This window comes from Bos javanicus, chromosome 13, assembly GCF_032452875.1.
Source record: "Bos javanicus breed banteng chromosome 13, ARS-OSU_banteng_1.0, whole genome shotgun sequence".
Lineage (NCBI taxonomy): Eukaryota > Metazoa > Chordata > Mammalia > Artiodactyla > Bovidae > Bos > Bos javanicus.
In genome coordinates this window covers 59,532,394-59,560,358 of record NC_083880.1, presented here as the reverse complement: position 1 = coordinate 59,560,358, position 27,965 = coordinate 59,532,394, and the positions used below count along the sequence as shown (strand labels likewise).

The following is a 27,965-nucleotide window of genomic DNA, read 5'->3' as shown; positions in this document are numbered from 1 at the left end:
AATGACTGTATAGTATTCCATTATACAAATGTGTCATTATTTGTCAGTAATTACATTGAAGCCATTGTCTGAATTCTAATGCAGTATCTACTTCTGATGCTCTAACCATGCAACTTATCCAACTGTGTTAAAATGTTTTTTATCAGATTGCCATCCCTCTCTCCTGAGGCACCTTGGTCATTTCCTCATCCAGAGAAATGCACATGACATCATGTGCTGGACAGTGTGATAGACAGTAACCACTATGACTTGTAGGCTAAAAGGAAGACTCCAGGGTCAGATTTGCCTGTGTGCCAATCTTGGTTCTATTCCTAAAGCTGCCTCTCTGAGCAGCTTTAGGCTACTCACTCACCCTTTCTGTGCCTTAACTTTCACATCTCTTAAATGGGACATTAGTAACAGTCCCTGCTTTATGGAATTGTGACTACCAAGTGAGATAATCAATACTAATTACTTATCCCAGTGCCTGGAACTGAGTTGAAAAGCTATGAGCAATCCTTATGAATGAGGTACTGGCTAAATTAGTAAACAACAGCATGAACATGACTCAATATACCTCCGGAAGATTAGAGAGAATTTTTTTTCTCTTTGATTAATTACAGGAACTCAATATTAGCTGACACACAGTGTGTACGAAGTCTGCATTGTTATATGGACTTTGCAAAGTGGGGAGCCTCCCCAGAGAGTCTTTGCAGTGACTCCTTGAAAGCCTGTCTGCCCCTCCCTCATCTCTTCTAAGGTTACCTCGCAGAATGTTGTCGCTCATCAGCATCTCCCATGAAAAGATGTCATGTGGATACTGTGCTTCTTCCTCAGGGTTGTCCTTCTTCCTCTCTCTTTCTTCCCTTTTTGGAGAATGTGGGTGGGAAAGGAAAAATGGAGGTGGTAAGGGGATTTTTATTATGCTTTTGGAAACTTTTATTTCTCTCTCTCCTTTTTAAAAAAAAAAAAACATTATGCTTTAAAATTTGATGGAAAATAAACAGTCACAAGCCAAAAGATAGCACCATTCTCTCTGCTTTGATCATTCTAAGCCTGTCTATGTATTTATATGATTTGAAATACTTCCAAGTACATTGAAGGGGAGACCTTTGTCTTTAAAGATGATCAAAGAGCTTTCTCCACTCTGCATTTACTCCTGATGTTCTGAGTCTGGACTCAGCAGCCTCATAAAGATGGATGAGAGAATACTGCATGGATCTCAAAGAAGTTCCTACATCCAGGAAAACCTTCATGAACCTCAGGGTTCACATTTCCCATACACCACAGGATTTGAAATATTTACAGTATATGTGGTTTTAAAAATTGTGACTTCTGTATAACTGTTCTCTCTCATGGCCCTCAGAAGGGAAGTATGAACCATTCCATCACCTTCCCCTAAAACTAACTAAGAATTCTTGGAAGTAAGTCATGGAATCTGTGAGAAGGAAGCCAACATGCTAAACATGGACACTTTTCAAAGAAGGATTTTAGTAGAAGAAAAACACTCATCTTGTTAATGGGGTTCCATGACATTGTACAGAGCAGGGACCCAGCAACCACTTGCTACTCAGAGTTCCTTGCACATTTATGATCTCTATTTCTCCTTGTTTGTGGCATTTGTTTATTTACTACTTCCTGCTGTGTGCTGATGCCCTCATGGTATAATTACCTTCCCAAGGAAAAAAATCCTTTTCTAGCTACTTTAATGGAAACATCCCAGGATCCTTACTCTCCTATCCCCTGCCACTAACTCTGTAATTTCAGGTGTACAAGAGTCTGGGAGTGGAGGGAGACTTGTGAAGGATAAAGCAAGGAGGGAGCAGGATTGGGCTGTGATGCTGCTGATCAGACCCTTGTGGAGGGAGAGAGGGGAGCCAGCAGGGGAGGACGGAGAGAGCCTCAGACCATGAGCAATTTGCACATAGTCATGGATAACACAATGGGATGGGTGGGAGGCTTCAGAACAGAATGTCCATTAGAGGAGTCCTGCATTGGACATAAATGCTCCTGGGACCCCTAGTTTTAATGCCCAGTTTGCAAAGGAAGCCAGGGTGAGGCCTCTAAGACTCGAGCAGTGGGCTGGACTCAGCAGTAGAGTACTTCATTTGACCCCAGCATTAATAGTTATCTTCTGAAATCTGTCTGACCATGCCAAAGTCCCCACCACTCTCAAATGTCTGACACCTGGCCTTCCTCCCTGACATACACATACTTCTTTCCCTGGTTCTTATGATCATTTGAGTTTGCCTCTCCTGCCTATGGCTTCCCAGGTGGCTCAGTGGTAAAGAATCTGCCTGCCAATGCAGGAGATGCAAGAGACCCAGGTTTGATCCCTGGGTTGGGAAGATCCCCTGGAGTAGGAAATGGAAACCCACTCCAATATTTTTACCTGGAAACTTCCATGGGGAGAGAAGCCTGGTGGGCTGCAAAGTCCATGAGGCTGCCAAGAGTCGGGCATAACTGAGAGACTAAGCACACATGCACAGAGACTTTGGCAGATTAGGATAGGAATTGACTTGGACTTTGGGGGGCTGTGCAGTGAATTGGCCGTAGCAGGCTTCAGAGTCAGAGAGACTCGCATTTGGATCCCTACTTTCTGCCTGCCGCCTTATGACCTTAACCTCTCCTAGACACAGGCAACATAAAGCTCTGAAATATGGCAAAAAGAATAGATGAGACCCAGCTAGAACATTCTGAGTTTCTGCCACTTTGCTCTTTCAAGTGAACTGAAGAAAAGTGGAAAGGCAAGCAGGAAGGCAAGCTGGGCTCTCGGAGAGCCAGTGTGGGGCAGTCGCCGAGGAGCCCACCCTCCTGGTCTAGAGAGGAGCTGACCACCCTGGCAGTGGGAATGATGCAGAAATAAAAGTTGGTAGCAGCAGCTTCAGCAGGTGGCATTTCTACAGGCTCCTCTAACCGGCCTCTGCTTAGAACTGTAGCTGCTTCTGCCAGCTTTTATATCACTGCAGAAGACAAAGTATGGGACCAAATCTCTCTCTCTGCCTCTTACTTCCCCTGATCCACAGTGCAACTCTCTTTCCTTCTCAGCAGTTATAACCTTGCCCTTCTTTCAAGACTCACCTCAGGATTACACACAATCCCTCAGCAGCTCCTCCCAACTGTGCTCCTACAGCCAACCACCACCCTCCTCTGAGCCTCAGGCCTCTCCCACCTGGACTGGACCACCACTGGCTTTGATGAGCTTCTTTGGCTTCACACCAGCTCCATCTAATCCCCTTCCCATCCAGAAATTAGAGAGAAGCGTCAGCCAATACGGAAGGAAGCTCTAGGTTTTTGTTTACTTCTTTCCAGACAACCTGGTCAGGGCTTCCATGATAGCTTAGCAGTAAAGAACCTACCTGCCATCGCAGGAGACACAGGTTTGATCCCTGGGTTGGCGAGATCCCCTTGGAGAAGGAAATGGCAACCTGCTCCAGTATTCTTGACTGGGAAATCCTATGGACAGAGGAGCCTGTTGGGCTACAGTCCATGGGGTCGCAAAAGCATCGAACACAACTTAGCGACTCAATAGCAACAACAAGACAACCTGGACATCTTTCAGTTTCCCTGACTCACCATACAATTCACACAAATGCACAAACTCACTCCCTCCCTCACCCATTTCTCTTCCTCTGCCTGGATGATTTCTCCCCCTTTCTCAATCCGACTAATTTCTACTCACTTCCAGATTGCAACTTCCATGGCCAGTTCTCAGGAAAATGTACTCTAAGCCCTTATCCATCCCCACTTCCCAACTGTACTCAGAATTCCTCATAACTTTCTGTATTTTTCTTGGCTGCACTTAAGAGAAGTAGAAACCCTATGTTTATTTCTGTTGTGTGTCTCCTCTGTTAGGATATACACCGACATAAGATCAGGAACTATTTTCTTCACCACTTTATCTCCCCCAAGCGCCAGGCATATAATTGATGCTCAAACTTGATGTATGAGTAAAGGAAGCTAGCTAATTACTCCCGAGGCTCATTGCCAGTTCAGTATGGATTAGCACTTTGCATCTGGCCATGTGAATGTCTCCCCAGAGAGAGAAACTCTTATTCTTTGCCTCTGTTTCCCTAGTCTCCTTTCCCTTCTCCCAACTGTTGTATGAAGATGGGCATTTGAGGGAAAGGTCCTTTTTGGAAATTGGCAAGGAAGGTTTCTTCTGTTGTACCTAAGATCTAACTGTCTTTGTGCCCAAAGAGAATAAAAATATAAATATATGCCTTCCTTCATCTCTTGTCTACACAAATGTTCCCAAATTAATACTACCCTGAAAGCCCCTGATCTCACCTGATCTTGGAAGTTAAGCAGAGTTGGGCCTGGTTAGTACTTGCATGAGAGACCACGGGCATACTGGGTGCTGTAGGTCTTTTGGGCTTTCCCAGTGGCTCTGAGGGTAAAGAATCCTCCTGCAATGCAGGAGATGCAGGAGACACAGGTACAATCCCTGAGTTGGGAAGATCCCCTGGAGGAGGAAATGGCAACCCACTCCAGTATTTTTGCCTGGGAAATCCCAGGGAGAAAGGAACCAGGCAGGCTACAGTCCATGGGGTCTCGAAGAGTAGGACACTACTGAGCATTCACACACAAAGAATAACTTGGGGGTGGCCTCAGTGGTGATCTTGGTTGTAATCAGAACGCTGTTGTAGTAGCCCATCAGTCCCTTCGGTCTGTTGTCTGCAAAGCGTTCAGTGCAATATCAGGGACATAAGAGCTCCATACCTGTTTGCTGAGGCTGCTATTTCTTTTTTTGTTTAATTAGATTAATTAATTTATTTTTATTTTGGCTGTGCTGGGTCTTCGTTGCTTTTCTCTAGTTGAGGCAAGCAGGGGCTACTCTTCAGTTGCAGTTCGCGGGCTTCTCATTGCAGTGGCTTCTCTTGTTGCAGAGCACAGGCTCTAGGGCATGTGGGCTTCAGTAGTTACGGCTCCCAGGCTCTAGAGCACAGGCTCAGGAGTTGCAGTGCATGGGCTCAGTTGCATGTGGGATCTTCCCGGACAAGGGGTGGAAGCCATGTCTCCTGCACTGGCACGTGGATTCCTCACTCCTCAGCCACCAGGGAAACCCAAGGCTGCTATTTCTCATTCTCCCCACACTGCCGTCCTGTCCATAAAAGTGTAAAAGTCTGGCTTGGTCCCAACTGGGTTCTTTCTTAACATGCCCAGAGGGCCCTCGTCTCCAAGTCCCATGCATGCACATGGAGGAGGAGCCCAGCCTTCCCGTGTGGTCAGGGACAGCCTCTACAGGAAGTGACTTGAGCTGAGATCTGAAGGATGAGGAGTCAGTTGTGCAAATATATGGCTGAAGAGTGTTCAGGGCAGGAGGACTCACAAGGGCAAAGGTCCTGAGGTGGAAGTAATCAGTGCGTCAGAGAAAGAAAACGAGGCAGCTGGAGGAAAATTAACAGAAGAGAAGCACTAAAATTAACAGGAGGAAGTCACTCAAGCCAGGCAATCAGGCAGAGAGTTTAGGTTTTGTTCTAAAGGTGGTTCTAAGCAATTGGACATTTTTAAACAACAGACCAACAGTCTGATTTATGTGTAAAAAATATCATTCTATACAAATCAAAACTGCAATGAGGTATCACATCGCACCAGTCAGATTGGCCATCATTAAAAACTCTACAAAACAATAAATGCTGGCAAGGGTGTGGAGAAAAAGGGAAGCCTCCTACACTGTTGGTGGGAATGTATTAATAAATTAGTACAGCCAAAGGAGAACACTGTGGAGGTTCCTTAAAAAACTGAAAATAGAGCTACCATATGACCTTGCAATCCCATGCCTGGCATATATCTGGAGAAAACCGTAATTCAAAAGGACACATGCACCTCAGTGTTCATTGCACCATTATTCACAATAGCCAAGACATGGATGCAACCTAAATGCCCATTGACAGAGGAATGGATAAAGAAGATGTAGTACATACGTAGCATGGAATATTACTCAGCCATTAAAAGAGTGAAATACCATCATTTGCAGCAACATGGATTATCATACATAGATATTATCATTCTAATTGAGGTAAACCAGACAGAGAAGGAGAAATGTCATATAAAATGTCATTCTGATTGGTGTCTAGAGAATGAATTGGAAGGAGAAGGGTGCAATAATGGATGTGAGGAGAAAACGTCGAGTCCATGGGACCTCAGACAAGTCATCTGATCTCTCTGACCCTGTTTCCTCATCTGTAAAATGGGAAGAAGAAAACCCACCTCTGAGGCACCTGAGAATTAACTGATATCATAGCTTCAGTGTCCCCAACACAAAATAATTCCCCATTCAGTATAGTCTACTGTTAGCTCCCTTTTCTGGGAGAGGAATTCTCCAAGATTTCTTACATGTATTTAATTCTTTTATAACGTAAATATTGATAGTCTTTGTTATCAAAGCTTTGAGACATTAATTGACTGCAGGAGGTGTCTCTGAACCAGTTGTAACAAAATACTATTTTGAGGGGAATCCTGTTCTAGCAACATAGTTAGGGTTTTCCTTTGCTGTGACTATATGCCCTTTAGGGTGTGGACTGCTGCTCTGAAGATTGCAGATTTTTCTATCCATTCAAAGTAAACCATGTCTCCGTAGCAAGACTGTCGATGTCCATTTTGGACAGTTGTGGGTGCCCGATCAGGCAGGTGACCACACAAGGCAATTATTCTCTAGACAAGTATCCCTTTTTGCAACAGGCAAGTCCACCAGCTAGGCTGCTGCCAATCTGGGCACTTCCAAGCAGCTGCCATGTTGAAGCAACTGCTCTGCCTAAACACACACACTATCTTATTTCCAGACAAATGCAAGCACGTTTCAGATGATGGGTTTTTTCTTCTCAGACTGTGTTAGATGTATTTCATGGGAATTGTGATGATAGATTGGAGACTGTGTTTTGCTTTCCGTTTTTTCCCCAGTATGAACAAAGTCTCATTTTCAAAAAGGTAAAATCATAACTCTCATGCAAATATGAAATGACCTCATGTCAAGGATTTTATTAAACTGATTAATTGATGAGGGAACCAGAAAAAGGTTAAAATCAGGTCAAGGGGCATTTGAGGAACTAGGTATTTGTAGGCAGTACAGTACCATTGCTGTCATTATAACAGGTGGGGTTTTTTTGTTGTGTTGTTTGGGATTTTATGAGAACCATGTAGCTTACAGAAAGAGCATGGGCCTGAGAATTAGGAGATTGTTTATATTTTGATTCCGGCTGTGTAGGCCAGTCACTCACCCTCTGTGTCTTTGTTTCACTGCATGTGAATAAATGATCATTAATAGAGCCTCTGCTCTGAGCCTGGGTCCATGCTCAATGCTGCGAGAGAACAGCAAATCGAGCAAGATGGGATCCCAAAAGTCATGGAGCTTCCAAGGCCAGCCAGGAGAAAAGCAACAACCAGGCAAAGAGCAAAATAATCGTTTTGACAGTTTGCAGCGAAGCTTTACTGAGCACTTACAAAGTGCCAGGCACTGTTCAGTGAGCTTTCTATACATATCAACCCATTTAATTAATAACTTTGTGAGGCAGAGGTGGCGCTAGTGGTAAAGAATCTGCCTGCAGTGCAGGAGATTCAAGAGACGTGGGTTCAGTCCCAGGGTCAGGAAGATCCCCCGGAGGAAGAAATGGCAACCCACTCCAATATTCTTGCCTGGAGAATCCCATGGTCAGAAGAGCCTGGAAGGCTACAGTTCAAAGGGTCGGAAAGAGTCGGACGTGACTGAGTGACTGAGCACACCTACATGAGGTAGATAGCACTATTATTCCCATTTTACAGACAAGGAAACTGAGGCCCAAAGATAGGGCTAATTTACTTAAGGGCACAGAGCTAGGAAGGAGAGCCGGTATTTCAACCTAGTTCTGCGCTAGGCTGCCGTCTACCATATAACTCGGGTGGGTCATTTGTTCAGTCACTCAGTGGTGTCCAAGTCTTTGTGACCCAAGGACTGCAGTATCATCTCCTGGATCTTGCTCAAACTCATGTCCATTGAGTCCATTAAGACTACCTGGAAGTTCTGACATTTCACCTGAGACTCTCCTCACCTCCCCAAGTATGGCTAGAAATAAATCAGGCAAACAGCAGGGACAAGGGTCTCTGGGTGGTGGGGAGGGGAGGAAATGAGATAAAGGAGCAGCTGTGACTGTGTTCTAAGCTAGTGGCGTGGCAGTCTTGGTCCTTGGCAATAACAATGACTGTGAATTCTTTCTCTCCCATCTCCAGACTCTCTTGGCCAAGGCACTTTATGACAACCACCCCGACTCCGCTGATGAGCTGGCTTTCTGCAGAGGAGACATCCTGACCATTCTGGAACAAAACGTGCCAGAAAGTGAAGGCTGGTGGAAGTGTCTGCTCCACGGGAGGCAAGGCCTGGCCCCTGCCAACCGCCTCCAAATCCTAGCGGAGGCCTCCACAGACAGGCCTCGTCCCCCTTTCCTGAAAGGCCTAGACAATGCTCCCGCCATCTCCCAGGAGACCTATGAGGTGCCCACCCTGCTCAACCCCTCATCTCCTGTGTATGAGCAGATGAAGAGTTGGGTGGAGGGACCCCCACCTCCCACAGTCCAAGTCTACGAAGTCCCTGACCCACCTGCCTGTGCCAGAATCGTCTGTGAAAAGAACCTGAGCTTTCCAAAACAGGTAAGTACATTTCCAGACAGAAGAAATAGGTCAAAAGGTAGGCAGCACCCAGGGCCTAAATACCCTTGAATTGTGGGTGTCCATCAGGAGAGCAAACGTACAGGATGGGAACCAGACCGTTGGGGTGATTGGGTTGTCGTTAACACTCTGGGTACCCTGGTGGTTCCTGGCTTGCCAAGACGCCCACACTTTGCAGGAAACTGAATGCTTAGTTGAGCTGAGTCTGAAAGAATGATAACATTCACAGCGGTCTCTTTTTACACTAGGAAGAAACATTAGTTAAATGAAGGGGTTGAATTTCCATGGGTCAAAGGCAAGAAATCATTCATCAGATTTAAAATATGTGTTCCTTTCAACCTAGAAAGGATTTCCAGAATTGTTGCAAAAATATACAAGAAGGCAGAAGTATATCTGAATGAGAAAGTCATAGCCATTACAGTATTATTTGTTATAGGGAAAAATTCCAGTTGCCTAAAGGAATGTTCATGGAGGATTGGTTACATAAGTTTTGGCAGTACCCTAGGACGAGCCACTCCGTGTGTGTGTGTCCGTGTGTGTGTGTGTGTGTGTGTGTGTGTGTGTACTGCAGTTGTGGGGAGAAAAAATGAAATTAGTTCTGTAACGATGTATAAGGGAGGGAGAAAGAGCCATTTACATAAAAACCTAACAAACAAACCAAAAAAAAACCTTTAAAAAGTGTGTGTGTATATGTGTGCATTGAAAAGAACACACACTAGCAGTGGTCACCCTTAGGAAGTGGAACTGGTTAAGCAGAAAGTGGAAGAAGTCATTAAACAGGGATCTATACTTTATTGGCTTCTGTGTCCCCTGCACCTTGGATGTGCCTCGCCTGGGGTGGGCACTTGATAAATATTTGATGAACAAAGAGACTAAGAGGTTGATTTGTGTGTTATATAGAACATGTATTACATCTGTAATTTTTAAAAAGTAACATTTTTTTAAAGCCAAGGAAAAGAAGCCCTTCATAAATGTATAATGAAACATTTTTTTAAAGTAGGAGAGGAAGGAACTTCCCTGGTGGTCAAGTGGTTAAGATTTCACCTCCCAATGCAGAGAGTGCAGGTTCAATCCCTGGTTGGGGAGCTAAGATCCTACATGCCTTGGGGCTAAAAACCCAAAACGTAAAATAGAAGCGATATTGTATCAAATTCAATAAAGACTTTAAAAATGGTCCACATCAAAAAAAAGAAGAAGAAGGAAACAGGAATTTAAAAGGAAAAAAAAAAAGTAACTGCACTGTTTCCCTCCAAGCCCTGGCCTTCATGAGGTGTTAAGAATGCAGCACAGTCTTGCACGATCTTCAGTCACTGCAAGCATTTCCTGCCATCACACACTTTGCTTTCAGCTCGATGACACATCCCACCTGGCCTCAGCTCTGCACAGAGGTCCTGATGAGGCCCTAGGCCAGGAGAGGCCACTTCTCCCATGTATGTGCTGCCCCTCCTCCCAGGAATGTCCCACTTACCCTGCAGGCCTCCTCCACACCAGCTTCTTCTTTGATTCCTTAAGAGACTTATTTAAAGTCTTTATTGAATTTGTTACAATATTGCTTCTGTTTTATGTTTTGGGGGGTTTTGGGGGGCGGCACGTGGGATCTTAGCTCCATGACCAGGGATGGAACCTGCTCACCCTGCACTGGAAGGCAAAGTCTTAACCTCTGGACCATCAGGGAAGTCCCTAAGAGATTCCGAATCCTTCAGATTGCCTGCCTCCCTGGGCTGCCAGGCACACGACCCGTGTTACACAGAACAGCTGCCCCTCTAGGCACCGACTACAAACACCAGAAAGAGGTGGCTGATTGTCCTTCAGCCATCCGCGAGGTGGACCTGAAGTCCCTTTTCTGGAACAACTGGCCCAAATCTAGGCCTGGCACGCTCAGCTGTCATCCGAGCAGCTGACCCAGAGTGGGGCCTGGGTGCTGGCTCCTCTGAGAGCGAGTGGTCTGGGCTGAAGTTAATTGAGTTGCTCCCTGATAGCTCAGTTGGTAAAAAATCCGCCTGCAATGCAGGAGACCCCGGTTGGATTCCTGGGTCGGGAAGATCTGCTAGAGAAGGGCAAGGCTACCCACTCCAGTATTCTTGGGCTTCCCTTGTGGCTCAGCTGGTAAAGAATCTGCCTGCAAAGTGGGAGACCTGGGTTCAATCCCTGGGTTGGGAAGATCCCCTGGAGAAGGGAAAGGCTACCTACTCCAATATTCTAGCCTGGAGAATTCCATGGACCATATAGTCCATGGGGTCACAAAGAGTTGGTCATGACTGAGCAACTTTCACTTTCAAAGGAAAGAAAAAAACAAAATCAAAGGCCAAATGGGACGAACTGAAGAGAGTAGCATTTATGTGTATACACTGCTGCTGCTGCTGCTAAGTCATTTCAGTCGTGTCCGACTCTGTGCGACCCCATAGACGGCAGCCCACCAGGCTCCCCCGTCCCTGGGATTCTCCAGGCAAGAACACTGGAGTGGGGTGCCATTGCCTTCTCCGGTGTATACACTACCATGTGTAAAACAAACAGCTAGTAGGAAGCTGTTGTATAGCACAGGGAGCTCAGCTCAGTGCTCTTTGTTGACCTAGAGGGCTGGGATGGGGATGGGGGTGAGAGGGAAGCTCAAGAAGTAGCGGATACATGTATATAGATAGCTGATTCATGTTGTTGTACGGCAGAAATGAACACAACATTGTTAAGCAATTATACTCCAATTAAAATTTTTTTTTGAAATCTAAGGTCATTTTCCCCACCCCCTAAAAGCACAGCAGGTGCAAAGTCTGCAGTTTGCTGGGGATTCTGAACCCCCAGGACCATGCTAGGCTCCTGAGAGATGCTCCATAGACATTTGTGGAATGAATGAAATGACCAGATCCAACATAATGGGCTCACTGTCAACTTCTAGACTGATGTTGGTATAAAAGGAGAGATGAGTCGACCATCCTAACTTAGAAAAGAGTCAGGGCGCTAGCATAAAATTTGTCCTTGACATGAAGTGTGGAGACCTCACTGGTGCAGGCTGTGGCCACGGCAGAAACCACAGCCACTGAAGGGGATTTCAGAAGCCGGGAGCTCCTCACCACTCAAGCAGGTCTTGAGGTGGCCCCAGTAAAACACTTGGGGAACTTTCCTGCCTTTTATTCCTGCCTAAGTTCCCTCCATCACTGCCCTATCTATGTTTTGGCTCTCTCCCCATTCCCTTTTTCATCGCCTTCTCTGTGCTTGAGGGTCTTTTAAAGCAAGCAATGTCATCTGCAGCTTAGAAATCAGGAATCCAGGTTCATTTGGTTTCTGCAGCAGCCACTGCCATGCTGGGTGACTGGAGACATCACAGCACCCCTCTAGACTTCTCTTTCTTGGTCTGTATCAAGAGAGGGTTCAGTTCAGTCCAGTCACGCAGTCGTGTCTGACTCTTTGCAACCCCATGGACTGTAGCACACCAGGCTTCCCTGTCCATCACCAACTCCTGGAGCTTGCTAAAACTCATGTCCATTGAGTCAGTGATGCCATCCAACCATCTTATCATTCCTGAGTTCACCTCAAACTAGTTTTTGGTGATTCTGAGTAATCTTGCTTCTTCCTCTACTACAAGAAGGAAGGAGCTAGAAGGATGCAAGATTATAATAACTTAAGAATCTTCTGATCCACAGAAGATAGGCATCTTCTCCCTACTTGGGTAATCCAGTGGTGAGCTTTGAGTCTGAGACGGCTGAAAAAAATAACATTCTGAGCAGAAGCAGACATTGGTAAAAATAAGCAAGCCCAGCCACTAGCTTTGAGCTATTTTCCAATGGGCAGTTCACAGGCTTGGCACACAGCCCAGGGGATCCATCTAAAAGATTCCCTTTATACTCAGGTTGAGCATCTCTAGATTTATGTTAGCCAAAAATTAAAAACCAAGAAGGTGAAAATATGTCCCTTGTCTCAAGTTGTCCTCATCAGGGACTCTGCATATTTCTAGCTGGAAGAGACCTCTGTAGATCTGAGAGAAAAAGAGACCTCTTTAGATGAGAACAACTCTTCATTTTACAAATGAGGAAATTGATTCCCTGGGAGGTGAAAGGCCCATCCAAGGTCATATCCTGATGAACAGCAGAGACTAAAGTTTCCTTGTTGTGTCTGTGTCTGTCCATACCCCTGGCCTGCCAACACCCAAAACAGAGCCCTTGGCATGCTCTTGATCTAGTTTGCCTGGCTCTGTGGCTGATACTATCTATTAATGTTTTATTGAAGTTTAACCTCTAGATCTTCAGAGTACACTGTTCAGTCACTAGTATCCGAATCCAGAAACACAATGAAACCAGCAAGCCAGAAGCCCCCTCCCACCTCTCCCAGCCACTTCCCCCCAGGGTAACCACGATCTTGAGCTTTGTTTTACTTTTTATTCCAACTTCCTTATTATAATACACTGGCCTCTCTTTAAAAAAAAAAAAAAAATGACCATACAAAGAAAGTATTTGATTTTGGTTTAAATTCAGAAAGGGTAATCTTTTGTATTTCAAGTAAAAAGATCAGATTTCCTGATGAAATCTGCTTTTAGGTTTAAATTGCTTATAGACCATCTAGTTCTTGAACTAGAGTTTCCTTCTGTCCCCTAAACCTTTCAAAACCATGTTTCTCAAAAAAGTGTTCCTTAGTTCCCATCTACGTTTTCCAAGAAACAATGGGCCTTTCTGAACTGGCTTCTTTCCACCTACAATTCCAAACCAAGGAAAGTCCCATCCTAGGCTGTAGGTTGTCTCTTGGACAAGTGTGGCCCACAAAGTCAGCTCCACAAATAAAATTCTGAGAACATCAGAATCACCTGGGGGCCCTGACAATAATGCAGTTTCCTAGGCTCTCCGTCAAGACTCAGAGATTCCGTGCAATGCACGCGGGGCCCAGGAATCTGCATTTCCAACCCACTTCCCAGATGAGGCTGATCCACATGGTGAGGAAGATTGCCCTCCATCACAGACCTCCCCACCAGCATCCTGCTGTCTCCAGTCTCAGAGCAAAGGGTCTCCAACAAGAGGTGCCCAGAGAATGTCCTAGCATGATGGTGGTGCCTTTGCTGTTTCGTGATCCATGGATGCGGTGGTAACATTTCTTTTCCTCTGTTCTTCTTTTTCTCCCCAAGGCTATCTTCATGATTCCTAGACATGCTCGGACCTCATTACCAGCCCTGGGTTGCCAGGTGTACGATGTGCCTGCCCAGAGCCGGTGCCCACCAACTCTGAAGGTGAGCCTCATCCGTGGCCCTGCTCCGCCCCGGTTTCTCCATCTAAATTGTTGGCTCTCAGCGTCACGCTGACCTTGCATTTCAGTTTTACCATTGAGAGATCTTTGGAGGTTCAGTTCTGACTCCAAGGGACCCATCACCACTCAGAAACCAGCTTTGTGCCCAGGGAACCCAGACATGCTCAGAAGAATATTACTATTATTTGAATTCTGAATATTTAAAAAATTTTTACTTTGCATTTGTAATGCTTTATATCCATGCATGTATACACACTGGAGAAAAGATTGGCAACCCACTCCAGTTTTCTAGCCTGGAGAATCCCATGGACAGAGAATCCTGGTCAGCTACAGTCCATAGGGTCACAAAGAGTCGGACACGATTGAGTGACTAACACAATATATACACACACCTGTATACACATATCTGCACTTTTTAAAAAGTAATAGTAACACGAAGGATATACATCATAGTCTTAACATTATTGTTGGTTATCTTAACACTGATTATCTCTCGGGGAGGAAATTTCAGAGGTTTTTTTTTTTTTTTTTTTACCTTATTTGAATGTAACTGGTACATCAGTTTTGTAAGACATACTTCCTATAATCAGAAAACAATTTCACTCACTTCTTAGCCCATCAGAACTGCCCCATGGCCATGCTCTCCCCTGCCCACCACTCACAGGGGAATGGCCTGGATGCTTCAGCCATGCCTGCTTCCTGGAACCACGCCCAGAGACTCTGAGGTTTGAGATCTGGGGTGGGCCCTGGGCAGTAGGAATTTTAAAGCTCCCAGTTGGTTCTAAATTCAGGCTGGTTTGGCGACTTCCTGGTCGCTCCCAGGTAGTAAGAAATCTCCGTGGAGGAATTTAATGTTCTGAGCAGGCTGTACCAAAATTCCCCCTGCCTATAAAGTGAAAGGAGGAGACTTGGAGGAGACTCATAGCCTGACTCTCTTCAGTGATTAGGACTCTCACTGCCGACGGCCCGGGTTCAATCCCTGGTCGGGGAAATAAGATCCCACAAGTCATGATGTGTGGCTTAAAAAAAAAAAAAAAAAGCCCAAAACAAAAACTCTCTCCAAATTTCAGCTTCTTTTCTCTTTCTTTGAAAAACTTGTTCTGGTGCTCTCACCTTACCTTGGAATATGGAACCTATTTTTCACGTCCTAATATATGTATTTCCTAATTGTTGCACCTCCCCACAAATGTCTATTATCTCTAGAGGTGCCGTGTCTTTTGCTTGTTACTGGGTGTACATATGTCACTTAGTTCAGTGGCTAGTCATTAGTGGGCACTTAGTAAATATTTGCAGGATTAATACATGAGTTATAAGCACAGGAAAATTTCTACTGGGAAAAACAAGAAAGAAAAAAGACATAGTAAATTCCAATCTTATATTTAGTCTTCTTTAATTCAGTCTTAAGGTGAACTTACAGGAGGAAATGAACTGCTGTTTTTAACTCAGACAACTGCAGCTAATTCTCTCTATGGTTTGTCCCCACCTTTGATTGAGAAGGTGCCTTTTTTTATAAAACACAGAGCCCATTGTTGAAAATATACTCAGAACAGCACACACTTGTACCATAAAACCATCATGACTGAATGTTCCAAAGTCTTCAGTGATTTGTGTTTTCACTTGGGAAAAAAACAAAACAAAAAAAACACCAGCGTTGAGACAGTTTGTGATATGCTGTCACCAGGAAGGAAAATTTCAAGTTGACCTTCTTCGTGGTCTTTTCCCAGGAGCCAGGCACGCAGCAGCTATATGATATCCCCCCCAGCCCCCAAAAGGCAGCACTGGGTCCCCCGGCCAGCCAAACAAACGTAAGTATGATCGGCACTGAGATCTGAGACTGTGCAAACCTGAACCGCCTCTGGGAAATGTTGTTTGCTTGGTCAAAATTAGGAACTCAAATCCCTCATAGCAGAATTTACTTCACTGGAGGCAAAACTTTTAACTGCGACAGTGTTCAGGAACCAGACAAGTCATGTGGTCTAGATAAACCCTTTGACTTCCGTACACCTCCGTTTCTCTTTACAAACTTACTGTGAGAATTGACATAATCCCTGTGAAGGACCTAGTACAGTGCTTGGCACCAAACAAGAGCTCAGGAGACTTGAGATAAATGCTTCTTGCAATCTACCTTGGAGACATGTTGTGTTGAGGTAGGTTTTTATTTGTATGGAGGGGAGATGACTTAACTTGAAATCTGTAATCCATGCTTATCAATGGATTCTGTCACATGCATACAATAAATACACCTATGCCCAAGGTGGGCTCTCCAGGTAGTGCTAGTGATAGAGAACTTACCTGCCGATGAGGGAGACATTCTCTCCCTGGGTCAGGAAGGTCCCCTGGAGGAGGGCATGGCAACCCACTCCAGTATTCTTGCCTGGAGAGTCCCATGGACAGAGGAGCCTGGCGGTCTACAGTCCATGGGGTTGCAGAGAGTGGGACATGACTGAAGTGACTCAGCATGCATGTACTTATGCCCAAGGTGGCTTCTCAGCAGTGTCGTGAGGGATGCACAGGAGTTTGTTAGATGGAAAGCAAGGGGTTGAGTGGACACTGAGAACAGAGGAACCAGCTTGGACAGAATTGAATATAGCCGTGCAGGAGAGCATTTTGGGTTCAGAGAAAGGTAAGCAGCCTGAGTCGCTGGACCTTGAAGGAGGGGAGTGCCACGTGTGGTGGCAGAGGCAGAGAGCGAGGAGACTCAAAAGCAGTCTGGAGCCAGACTGTGAAGGGCTTGAGTGGTGGCGGAAATGGGAAGCCACTGCAGAAACTTGAGCAGAGGAATGACCATCAGGCTTTTAAGATGCACAGTGCCCAGCGCTTGGTGGCTCCTCAGTGTAATACACATGCATCCCCCGAGTCACTCACACTGTCTTTTCCTTAAACTAAATAACAGGTGACTTTGTGTGGTTCTTCACAGAGGCAGAATATTCCCCCGACATCAAGCATCTCCTTAAGGAGGGGTGGTTGCAACACACTGCCAAGCCCTCAGAAATCGGAATGGATTTATGACACACCAGTGTCTCTGGAAAAGGCTGATGTAAGAAATGCATCTCCAAGTAGCTCTGTGGAAAAATCGGGGCACCATGTCCTCCCCAGGTGTATGTCCAGCTTCCACAGCCCTCCGAGCAGCAGAGCAGGGACTCTCAGTCCACACCCGCAGAAAAACATGCCCATGCAGAAAAAACTCAGCCTTCCAGAAATTCCTTCTTATAGCTTTCCACTAGCCAAGGCTGCATTCCCTTTGGATGAAGCTGTCAGCTACAAGGTTCCTTCAAGTTTTCTGATCCCCCGAGTGGAGCAGCAGAACACCAAGCCGAACATTTACGACATCCCTAAAGCAAGGCCGAGGGACCCCCAGGCTGGAAAAGAGCTGGGGAAAGCCAACGTGCCTTCAGAGAATTCCTTGGACCATAATTCCCCGTGGTTTCCTAGCCAGGCAGCATCGCTGTCCCCTGAACCAGACAGCTCGTCTGTGTCCAGCTCTGACAGTAGAGCCAGCATTCTTTCCTCCTGCTCCTCCACATCCACTGACTCTTCGTCCAGCTCCTTCTCAGAGGAGTCAGCCAGAGAGCTCCCCTTGGACCTGGACTTGGCCAGAGAGACGGTCACAGTTCTGCAGCACAAGGTGGCCAACTCCGTCGGGAGCCTGATGCTCTTTGTCAGTAGGAAGTGGAGGTTCAGGGACTCTCTGGAGGCCAACATTGATGCAATCCGCAGGGCCGCTGACCGCACAGAGGAATCCTTGAAAGAATTCCTGGATTTTGCCCGAGGAGTCTGTGGGACCACCTGCAACCTCACCAACAGTAACCTTCAGGCCAGAATTAGGGATCAGCTACAGACAATCTCCAACTCCTACCAAATCCTGCTTGAATCAAAGGAAAGTCTGGAGAGCTGCAATTGGTCCCTGGAAGTCCTTGTGACTGACAAAATCCAGAACAGCCCGGATGACCTGGAGAGATTTGTCCAGGTGGCACGGATGGTTCCGGAAGATGTCAAGAGGTTTGCCTCCATCATCATTGCCAATGGAAGGCTCCTTTTCAAGCCGAACTGTGAAAAGGAAGATCCCGTGCAATTGACTCCAAGTGCAGAGTTTAAGCTTGCCAAATCCATCCAGCTTCCCCAAAGGGAGATTGAATCCTATCAAAGGAACACTCCTTTTCATAAGCAAAAAGAAAGCAAACACTCTCCTGAACTATTAGAGAAGAATAGGACAAATGTTTGTGAACAGGTGAGTTCAGAGTTCCACGCGGTATTAATAAAATATAAAGGGGCTTTCCATTTTTATGTGGAGTGGTCACCCATAAGTTAGATGCTGAGAATCTACTATTTCATCTTTGGGGAGGCATGAGTTCCATTTTCCAGAAAATAAAATTCATGAAGGTAAAATTCTGTATGAAATCTTACTAAGAAGAAAGATTAATATTAAGACAAACAGGATGTCTTCTGGACATTTTAGGGTTTGGGGCTTACTTCTGATGCTAGGATAAGAAAGGATTCTGAAAACCTTTTGAAACCTGTTTTTTGAGCAAAATTTTTATCTCACCATCAAGTTTCCTTGCACTTTGGAAAGTTATAAACTGAGTCATTGTCAGTGTGCTTCTTAGGAACATAAGAGGAAGTATAAATACTCTTCCAGATTGTCCATGGTCCTAGCAGCCTCCAGACTCTAGTTACTCTTAGAAATACTTTCCTCCATGAGACGAGGCACTATAGTAAGACACCTTTAGTTCAAGAATTGCAAGTTGCAGGAGATGCAGCAGATAACAGGGGCTGTGTCACAGGATAACTTGGTGCTTTCGGCCCCAGTCTTGGGGTTTTCTGCTGACATGCCTGGTGGTGCAAGAGCTTTAACACACTCCAGAGAAGCTGGACATTTAGATATTTTTCATTTCTGGTTAAACTCTGTGTCCTTCTATTAGGTTGTGTTGATAGGCAAAATTCAGCTCTTCACCTGCTAAAATCTCCTCTGTTGGCAAAAGGTATCATAGGCAGAACCTCAACAAAAAGCATAAAGAGGAACGCTCAAGTTTTAAAGCGGATTAAATGGCTATACAGTAGGTAAAGGCCGTTCTGCTTGGTAATTCGAAGGGATTGTATGTTTCAGAAGTTGCCTCACCTGGAAGAGAGAGAAAAGCCCATCTTGGAACAAAGGTCGGATGAAAACAGCGACTTGGAAACACAGGTAAGTGATGGTGCTGACTGACTCTCCAACCCTTCTGATTGACTGAAACGCTTTATCCCCAGAGACATCTCCTGCTGTGAATAATTCAATATCACAGCCCTGACCCACCTGGGAGGAGACTTGGTTTTGTCATAGTTCTTCCTTATTTACAATAGAAGGAACCCTGCAGATGAACTAGCCCAGTGAGCCCCCAAGCGTGGAACACGGTCCTTTGACCATTAGTGAAATAATTCTAGGTCCTCTGCAAGTTTATCAATGACCTGCCATTAAGTCACATGGCCTAACATTCTTTTTTTTTCCCCCCACCCCCACCTTTGGCTTAAACAATAGAAATTTATTTTCTCACAATTTTGGAGGCTAGAAATCCAAAATCAAGGTTCGTTTCTTCTGCGGCATCGCTTTCCCTGGCTTGTACGTGATCATCTTCTCATTGTGTCTTCACTTGATCTACCCTCTATCCGTTAGCGGTCTGACATTCTCTTTTAATGTTTCTGATTACAACAGAAAAACCATTTTGGTTTGAGGCTTGTGTACCTTCAGCACGTCTTTGACATATGATATTCTTTTTTTTTGAAATCAAAGATGTTATCATTGTGCTTAATTTTAATTGGTTACCTCCTATTGCTGGCAAATGATACTAGTTTTCCATTTACCAATTTAAACAGTTTTAACTTAAGTAAAAACTGGATCATTTAAAGACAAATATGAAGCCAACTGAAGTCAAGAGGAAGGTAGAAACTTCATAGCGTGTGAAGGTTTTCTTTGCATAACTGGAGCCTGGGAACCAGTGAACCCACTCAACTTTCTGGCTGGGGGATCAGGGTAGGCAAGAAGGGTCAGAGTTATTCAATGATATGGATAAGATTGCTGCCTTTTCAGAGGCCAGCTAGGATAATAACCCAGGCCTCCTGATGCTTAGTTCTGCAAACTCCAAACCCGAAACTTAGTGGCCTGTCACATTGCTAAAAGTCATGCTATTTTATTCAACATGAAGTCTGTCTTGGACTAGCAGTTCTCAAATTTGAGAGTGTGTCACAGTTTCCTATAGGGCTTGTTAAAACCCAGAGAATTGGGTCCCACCCCAGTGTTCAGGATGCAGTAAGTCTAGGGTAGGGCCTGAGAATTTTCTTTTCTAATAAGTTCTCAGGTGCTACTGGTGCCGTGGTCCAAGGACCACACTTGGAAATATCCTGCTTTAGACTGACTGCTTCTTAGTGTGGGTAGAGGGACCACTGACCATTGGGCGGACAATTCTCTGTCATGTGGGATGAAACATTGAGCATCCCTAGCCCCCTGACTGCCGGTATCCTGTGGTGCTCCCTCATCAGTGTGACAGCCAAAAATACCTCCAGAGATTTCTAACACCCCAGGATAAAAGGCAGTACTTTGTTTCCCTACAGGTAATACTCTCAAGCTAAGATGCCAACATTCCTATTCCCCAGATGGTTGCTTCTCATTTCTAGCCTCTGATGTGTTCTTCTCATGTTTCCTGCCCCTCCAAGAGTCTACCACAGCTAACACTCCAATCTTTTCTTCATCACTTGTCCTTGTCTATGCTGCTACAACAAAGTACTGTAGTCTGGGTGGCTTGCAAACAAGAGAAATTTATGTCTCACTGTCCTGGAGACTAGGAGTCTAAGATCAGGATGCCAGCCTGATCAGGTTCCGGTGAGAGATCCCTCCCAGGCTTCAGACCTGGCAGAGGACACAGGTGGGAAGCAAGCTCTCACATGACCCTTATAAGAGCACTAATCCCCCACCCTGGGGGCCGTGAACCACCGAGGAAGCCTTAATTCTAGTCACCACCTCCCAAAGGCTCCATCTCCTAATACCTTTACCTTGAAGGGTTAGAGTTTCATGATACAGATTTTAGGGAGACACAGTCAGACCATAACGCAGTCTGAGTGCTTCTGAGCTGTGAGTTTTGAGATCTTAGATTGATAAAAGGGTGCAGTGTAACAAAGAATGAGAATTTCAGACTTGCTGACTCAGCTTAGAGCTCCAGAACTTTTTTTTCAATATTTATTGATGCATTTGGCTGCACCAGGTCTTAGTTGTGGCGTGTGGGATCTAGCTCCCTGACCAGGGATTGAAGCCTGGGTCCCTCCATTGGGAAGGTGAGTCTTAACCACTGGACTGCCGGGGAAGTCCAGCCCTCCAATCTTTATTTTGCTAATTGAGTGACCCTAGGTGACCTCTTCTCTTCTGGGATACTCAGTCTCCTCACCTATCACCTAACAAAGGGGATTTTGATTGTTACCTGGGGTGGCTGACACTAAATTTGATGCTGAGAATCTTTCACTAGTGAATAGGATGTGGTGCCACACTGCAGAAAATAAAATTCATGAAAGTAAAATTCTAAATGAAACTTTAACTAGCAAGTAAGATAAATATTTTAATCTTAAAGCAAATAGGTCAGTATGTTTTGATTTCTTCTGGAAATTTGGGGGAATTCAAGTTTACCTCTTATACTGGAATTAGGAAGGATTTTTAAAAAATGCTTTAAAATCTGTTATTTCAGTAAATTTTAAAATCTCACCATCAACTTTCCTGCATTTTTTTAAATTTATAAATTTAGGGGACTTCGCTGTGGTCCAGTGGTTAAGACTTTGCCTTCCAGTGCAAGGGGTTTGGATTGGGAGCTAAGTTCCCACATGCCTCAAAGTAAAAAAAAAACAAAACAAAATGCAAAGCAGAAGGAATATTGTAACAAATTCAATAAAAATGTTAAAAAAAGATCAACATAAAAAGAAAAAACTTTTTAAAAAAAGGTATAAATTTAGTCATTGTCAGTAAGTTTCTTAGAATGTGTTTCTAATGGTTTATTGAGAGGATTGACTATAATTTTATGTATATTTAATATGAATGATTATATATAACACAATATATAAGATTATATTTATAAGGAAGCTTTAAAAAGGGTTTCCCTGGTGGCTCAGCAGTAAAGAAACTTCCTGTCAATGTAGGAGATGGCAAGGACCCAGGATTTGATCCCTGGGTCGGGAAGATTTCCTGGAGGAGGAAATGGCAACCCACTCCAGTATTCTTGCCTGGAGAATCCCATGGACAGAGGAGCCTGGCAGGCTACAGTCCGTTGGGTCACAAAAGAGTTGGATAGGATTTAGCAACTAAACAGCACAACATGCTTTGAATTAACATGAATTTGTTAGGCAGCATGTTGCACCTGCACGTGGGGCTTCCCAAACAAAACTATACTTTTTCTTATAAAAAGTCTGCAAATTAAGCAAAAACAGAAGAGAGACAACCACAGCCTGTTGCTCGTGTCTCTCTCTAATCTGTCATCTTCTTCCCCTTCTCTAGAATCCTAGCTCCCTGGTCCCCAGGCCTTTGAGTCAGCAGAATCCCGAGAAGAAAACCCGTCTTTCTGAACATTGCCGCCTCTATTTTGGGGCGCTCTTCAAAGCCATCAGCGTGCTGAACAGCAGCCTCCAGAACAGCCAACCCCCCGAGACCTTCATCACGCAGAGCAAGCTGGTCATCACGGTCGGGCAGAAGCTGGTGGACAGGCTGTGCCGGGAGACCCAGGAGCGGGACGTGCGCAATGAGATCCTGCGGGGCAGCAGCTGCCTCTGCAGCCTGCTCAAGGACCTAGCGCTGGCCACCAAGCACGCCGTGCTCCAGCACCCCAGCCCTGCCGCCCTGCAGCACCTCCGGGCCGAAGCCAAGAAGCTGGAGCAGCACGCGCAGCAGTTCAGGGGGACGTTGGAATAAGCCTCGTTCTCCCTGTTAAACTCTTCACTTCAGTTGCACACCCACAACCTGTGCAAGTCTGTCCTCTGGGAAAAACCAACCTGGGGGTGTGCAATGGATGGCAATCGTCATGGTGCCCAAACCCAGTGTTACCGAGGGTCTGGGCAACTCCAGGATATTGGCTTATCCCACAGAGTCAGGGAGGAGTTAGGTGTGAAGAAAGGACCTATGGTGTAGGGCCAGTGTATGAAATGAGGTTGTGGAATCCAGTTTTTTATATTAGCCCAATGTGTGCCTGTTTTAAGTTCATTCATTCATTCAGTACTTATTTATTGGATACCTATTGTATGTTAAATTCTAGGTGCTAGGCATGTAGCACAGAATCAGACCAAGGCTTTGCCCTCAGGGCATTTACAATCTAGTGGGGAGACAGACAAATGATGGAGAAATACATACACAATATATTAGGTGCTAGGGAGAAGCCTACTTTTGGGCTTCCTTTGGGGCTCAGTGGTAAAGAACCCACCTGCCAATGCAGGAGACATGGTTTGATTCCTGGATTGGGAAGATCCCCTGGAGAAGGAAATGGTAACCCCCTCCAGTATTCTTTCCTGGGAAATCCCATGGACAGAGAAGTTTGGCAGACTACAGTCCATGGGTTGGCAAGAGAGTTAGACATGACTGAGCGACTAAACAACAGGGAGAAAATAGAATATGAGAATGGGGGCAAAGATTATTTTCAAGTGATTAATTTCTGTTGCATCTACTAGAAAATGTAGTATAATTTTCAGTTTGGATAGAATTAATTCTGTGAGACTGGTACAAATTCTGTATCTGTGACTTATACCACACATGTATATATATATATATATATATTTGCTGTTTTATCTGAACAGATTTAAACAAGCATGTTATAAGTAGCGGTAAATTTGCAATATAACATGTTCTATTGGGTTCCCTATTTATTTTGTACATTATAGATTCTGTGTTGATAAATTCAACACATGGATTGAGCATTTAGTATGTTCAATCAGAAAAGGTTTATACCTCAATAGTCTCAAATGTGTTACCATTTATAATATTATGTCAATACAGTCATGAATTGAAACATCCTTTGCACCAATCTTTTCTTTGGAAAGGTGTTTGATCTGTGTCACTTGGGTTCTGGTACCAAAGCAAAATGTTTATTTGTGTCACGCAAATGCTTCTCCCCAAAGTGTGCAAGGAGAGGAAGTAGAGGCCAAGTTTGCACATGCAACGCTAGCTCGGGAAAAGTAGAGCCAGGAAGTGTGGTATAAACAGCAGCCCTATCACTGGGCACAGATCTGAGAGTGGCCCAGAATTCCCCCCCACTCCCCCACGCCAAATCAAACACCTCCTCTTCCTGTCCTTGCAGCTGGGGCTTTAGTTCATGTTTCTATGGTTACATCATCACTTCAAGGGGAGGTTCATGTCTTCTATGTGCCCCTCTGCCATGAGCCATCTCTAGGCTGGAAATTACCTGAAATGGTACCAGCTGCAGTTCCTATCTGCTACTCTGCACTTTTAAATTGTTGACTACCAAAAGTTACTCTCAGGGTCCCTAAAGAAGGATCCTGTCCTGGTGAGGCTTGGTTCTCTGCACTAGAATGGAGACATTTTCTGGGAGCAGCCGTGATCTGTGTCAGTTAGGACTCCTTCTGATACCATCTCTCTTAAGCAATAAAAGGAATTTATTGACTCAAGTATCTTAACATAATCCAGGGTCAAGCTGGCTTCAAAAACAGCTGCTTTGGGTACCCCCAGCAGAATCATCAAGGCCCAATCTCTGAGTCCCACTTTCTCTGTGTTAACTCTCATGGTTTCAAGGTGTCTGCCATGAGTTATGGTCTTTATTGGTCTGTGGCCAGAGGGGAAGAAAGAGCCTTAGATCAGATGTCTGCCCCTAACAACTCCATGGTAAGATGGGTGTATAATACCCAAAGTGTCCTAGACCTGGGATTTACCCCTACACACAGACACACACACACACAGACACACACACACACACACACACACACACAGCCATGAGTTCCTAGACAGATAAGGAGATGGCTCTAGCAAGAACTGTGAAATTACTTCTTCCCTTACTTCAAAGTAACAAGTCAGCCTGCCATAATCTCATGGATGCTGAGAGAAGACATGAGATTCTGGGATCAGAGACCATGTCGGGGGTACCCAAGACCGCCCTGAGGCCCCCTGATTCGGTAGGAAGCTTCACAAGATCCCACGTATAGTGTCTCACCCCTCCGATCTATCACAATCAAAGGAGACAGAGCAAAATCTGCAAAGGGAAAGGTCATGTGGGAATGAAGCATCAGGGCAGGCTCAGGCTGCCAAGAGTCCCCTCCCGGGGGTTACCTAGGACCCCCTTAACTCCCCCAGCTGGGAGCCATGACAATATACAGGGAGTGTTGCTGGCCAGAGAAACTCATGACAGCCTGGCCTCCAGGGTTTTCACTAGCGTTGATCATATGTGAGCCTCTGTGTGGCGTGGACCAAAGTCTCAGACTCTTTGAAGGGAAGCAGGTGTCCTGTATGAATCACATTGTTTGTACAAACAGTTTAGGCCCTGCTCCATTCTTATCAACTCAGGGATGGTGGAAACTCTCCCTGAAACCAAGTTCCTATACAACCGCCAAAGCCAATCTTGCCAGCAGGCCTTTCTAAGGATATTAGTCAGACCTGTTATTATGTCAACTCTCCTACACAGAGTCAAATGGCTCCTCTTATAGCCTCACAAGTGGTTACTGATTCATTTTTAAAATAAAAAAAATTATTTATTTATTCTTAGTTTTGGTTGTGCTGAGTCTTCATTGCTGCTCGTGGGCTTCCTCTAGTTGCAGTGAGCATGGGCTACTTTTGTTGCAGTGCACGGGCTTCTGTTGCAGTGGCCTCTCTTGTTGCAGAGCACAGGCTCTAGTGCTCATGGGCTTCAGTAGTTGTGGCACAGGGGCTCCTTAGTTGTGGCTCTCAGGCCCTAGAGCGTGCAGGCTCAGTAGCTGTGACTCCAGGGCTCTTGGTTGTGGCGCACAGGCTCAATTGCTCCATGGCACATGGGATCTTTCCAGACCAGAGACAGAACCCACCTCCCCTGCATTGGCAAGACGATCCTTAGCCACTCTACCACCAGGGAAGTCTGCTAATGCTTCATTTTTACATCATTTCCCCATACCCCTCAAGTCCCAGAGGCAATGCAAAGGTGTGTGTATGTGATGCTGTGCAAACAAAGAGTTTGCACCAAAGCCATAAAAAACCCCTGAACCTAGGAAGCTCCCAATCTTTTATAGCAGTCTCTGTGTAAACCTGACCAAGCTTTGCCTCAGAGGAAGACTTTATCTTTATGACACTGGACAGCAAACAATCCTGCCATTCTTCTCTGGAGGGAGATGTTGTCTCTGTCTTCCAAGGGGTTTGCTACATACATCCTTGACAAGATAGTCTGGAACAAAATATCAAGCCAATGCCTCTGTTCAGAAGACATGCAGAAACACGAGAGACCCCTGGAGTGCTGTGTCCCAGCCGGAACCCCTAGCAAAGTGAGAAATGGCACTGTAGAGAGGACGGGCTGCTCCAGGGAGACACCAGTCAGTGTTTGCTCCAGGAGGCAAAGTGATGTGTTACACACTAGTGATAGCAACGGGATGTATCTATTTAGTGATTACTACATTTCAGATACTGTTCTAATGCTTTAGATGTTTCAACTTATTTAGTCCTTTATAAGTGACCTAGTCTCCAGGAGGTAATGAACAGGTCCCACATGGTTTCAGAACACTATGTAAGTATGTACCTATGTATGTAGAGAGATAGAATGACTGAGAGAGAGCCAAAAAGAGAGACAGAGACACCACAAAGAGACAGACATCTGGAGCTATATCTATCTATAGATATTTCTTTTTTTGAGATCAGTTTAAACCAGGGATCTTTGGCAACAAAGTATAAAACCAGAACCACTGGGTTCAAAATATTGAAAACTGCTGCTCCTAGCTAAATGAGTTTCCTTCCTTTTTTTTGGAAAGAGAGCAGTTATGGGATGAGTTTCCACTGATTGATTTAATAGGATAATTACTTCTGAAAAAGTTGTAAAGTAGATAAAATCACATTTTTCAGGTTTCAGCAGCTTTTTGCTAAGTCTGTTTCTTCAATGTCCAGAATTCTGTACTGTTTCCTCTCCAGGTAGGAAGAGGAAATGGTGGGTGTATGGTGGTGGTGGTGGTGGTAGCAACCTGACCTCAATTAAGTTAAATTTCCTCAGGAAGATGGAAGTGGTGAGAAGCCTCCTTTAGAGATCTTTCAATGTGATAGGCACTGGGGGCGCCAAGAACCCAGGTGGGTGGCAACTATTTTTCTTAACAAAGCATCTTTTAAAAATGTTATGTTCTCCCCAAGTACGCACCCCAGGTCTCCCGAAGCTTTCCCTTTGCAAGTTGCCTGTATTTGTAGGTTATTTGCTAATGTCCTTTTCCTTTCCTTCATTCATTTAACAATCATTTATTGAGCATCTCCTATCTGCCCAGGCCTCTTCTGATCACTAGACGTGCTGCGGTAGACAAAACAAAGGGTCTCATCATGCAGCTTTCTTCTCAGCTCAGGGAGATGGAATACCAGGGCCAAAGTGAGGGTGAAGGCCAGTGAGGCGCTCTCTTTGGATGCAAAATGCAGGCGGGCACACCCAGCACTTGGTAATAAAGATAAATTATATTTTATACAACATTTTAAAAATCTAAATTAATGCAAAAACTCCATGGTGGACAAGACATCAAAAGTTACATTTATAACAGGTTATCAGTGATGGTAAATGGAAGGAAGAAATTAAATCAGGGTAGTGGGTAGGGTGATGGGGGAGATGTGCATTTTTAAAAAAGATTTATTTATTTTTTTGGCTGTGGTGGGTGTTCACTGCTGCACTCAGGCTTTCTCTAGTTGCTGCAAGCAGGGGCTACCCTTCATCACAGTAGGTGGGCTTCTCAGTGTGCTGGCTTCTCTTGTAGCACAGCACGGGCTCTAGGGCACAGGTGGGTTCAGTAGTTGTGGTACGTGGGCTTAACTGCTCTGTGCTATGTGGAATCTTCCTGAACCAGGGCTCTAACTGGTGTCCCTTGCATTGCAAGGCAGATTCTTAACCACTGGACCATCACGGAAGCCTGAGTTTTTTGTTTGTTTGTTTGTTTTGTTTTTAATGCACCCTGCAGCATGGGGGAATCTTACTTCC

At 45.0% G+C, this 27,965-nt stretch overlaps 1 protein-coding gene across 1 annotated transcript in view; it reads left to right on the top strand.

Annotated features, from left to right (window-relative positions):
- Positions 1 to 23,847, top strand: part of CASS4 (Cas scaffold protein family member 4) — a 35,671-nt gene extending 11,824 nt beyond the window's left edge. The window contains exons 2-7 of the mRNA XM_061437082.1: positions 8,185 to 8,601; positions 13,724 to 13,825; positions 15,567 to 15,647; positions 16,760 to 18,070; positions 18,947 to 19,024; positions 22,346 to 23,847. Of these exons, the coding sequence (XP_061293066.1) occupies positions 8,185 to 8,601; positions 13,724 to 13,825; positions 15,567 to 15,647; positions 16,760 to 18,070; positions 18,947 to 19,024; positions 22,346 to 22,756 (2,400 nt within the window). The 3' untranslated portion in view covers positions 22,757 to 23,847. The remainder of the gene's footprint in view (positions 1 to 8,184; positions 8,602 to 13,723; positions 13,826 to 15,566; positions 15,648 to 16,759; positions 18,071 to 18,946; positions 19,025 to 22,345) is intronic.
- The last annotated feature ends 4,118 nt before the right edge of the window (positions 23,848 to 27,965 follow it).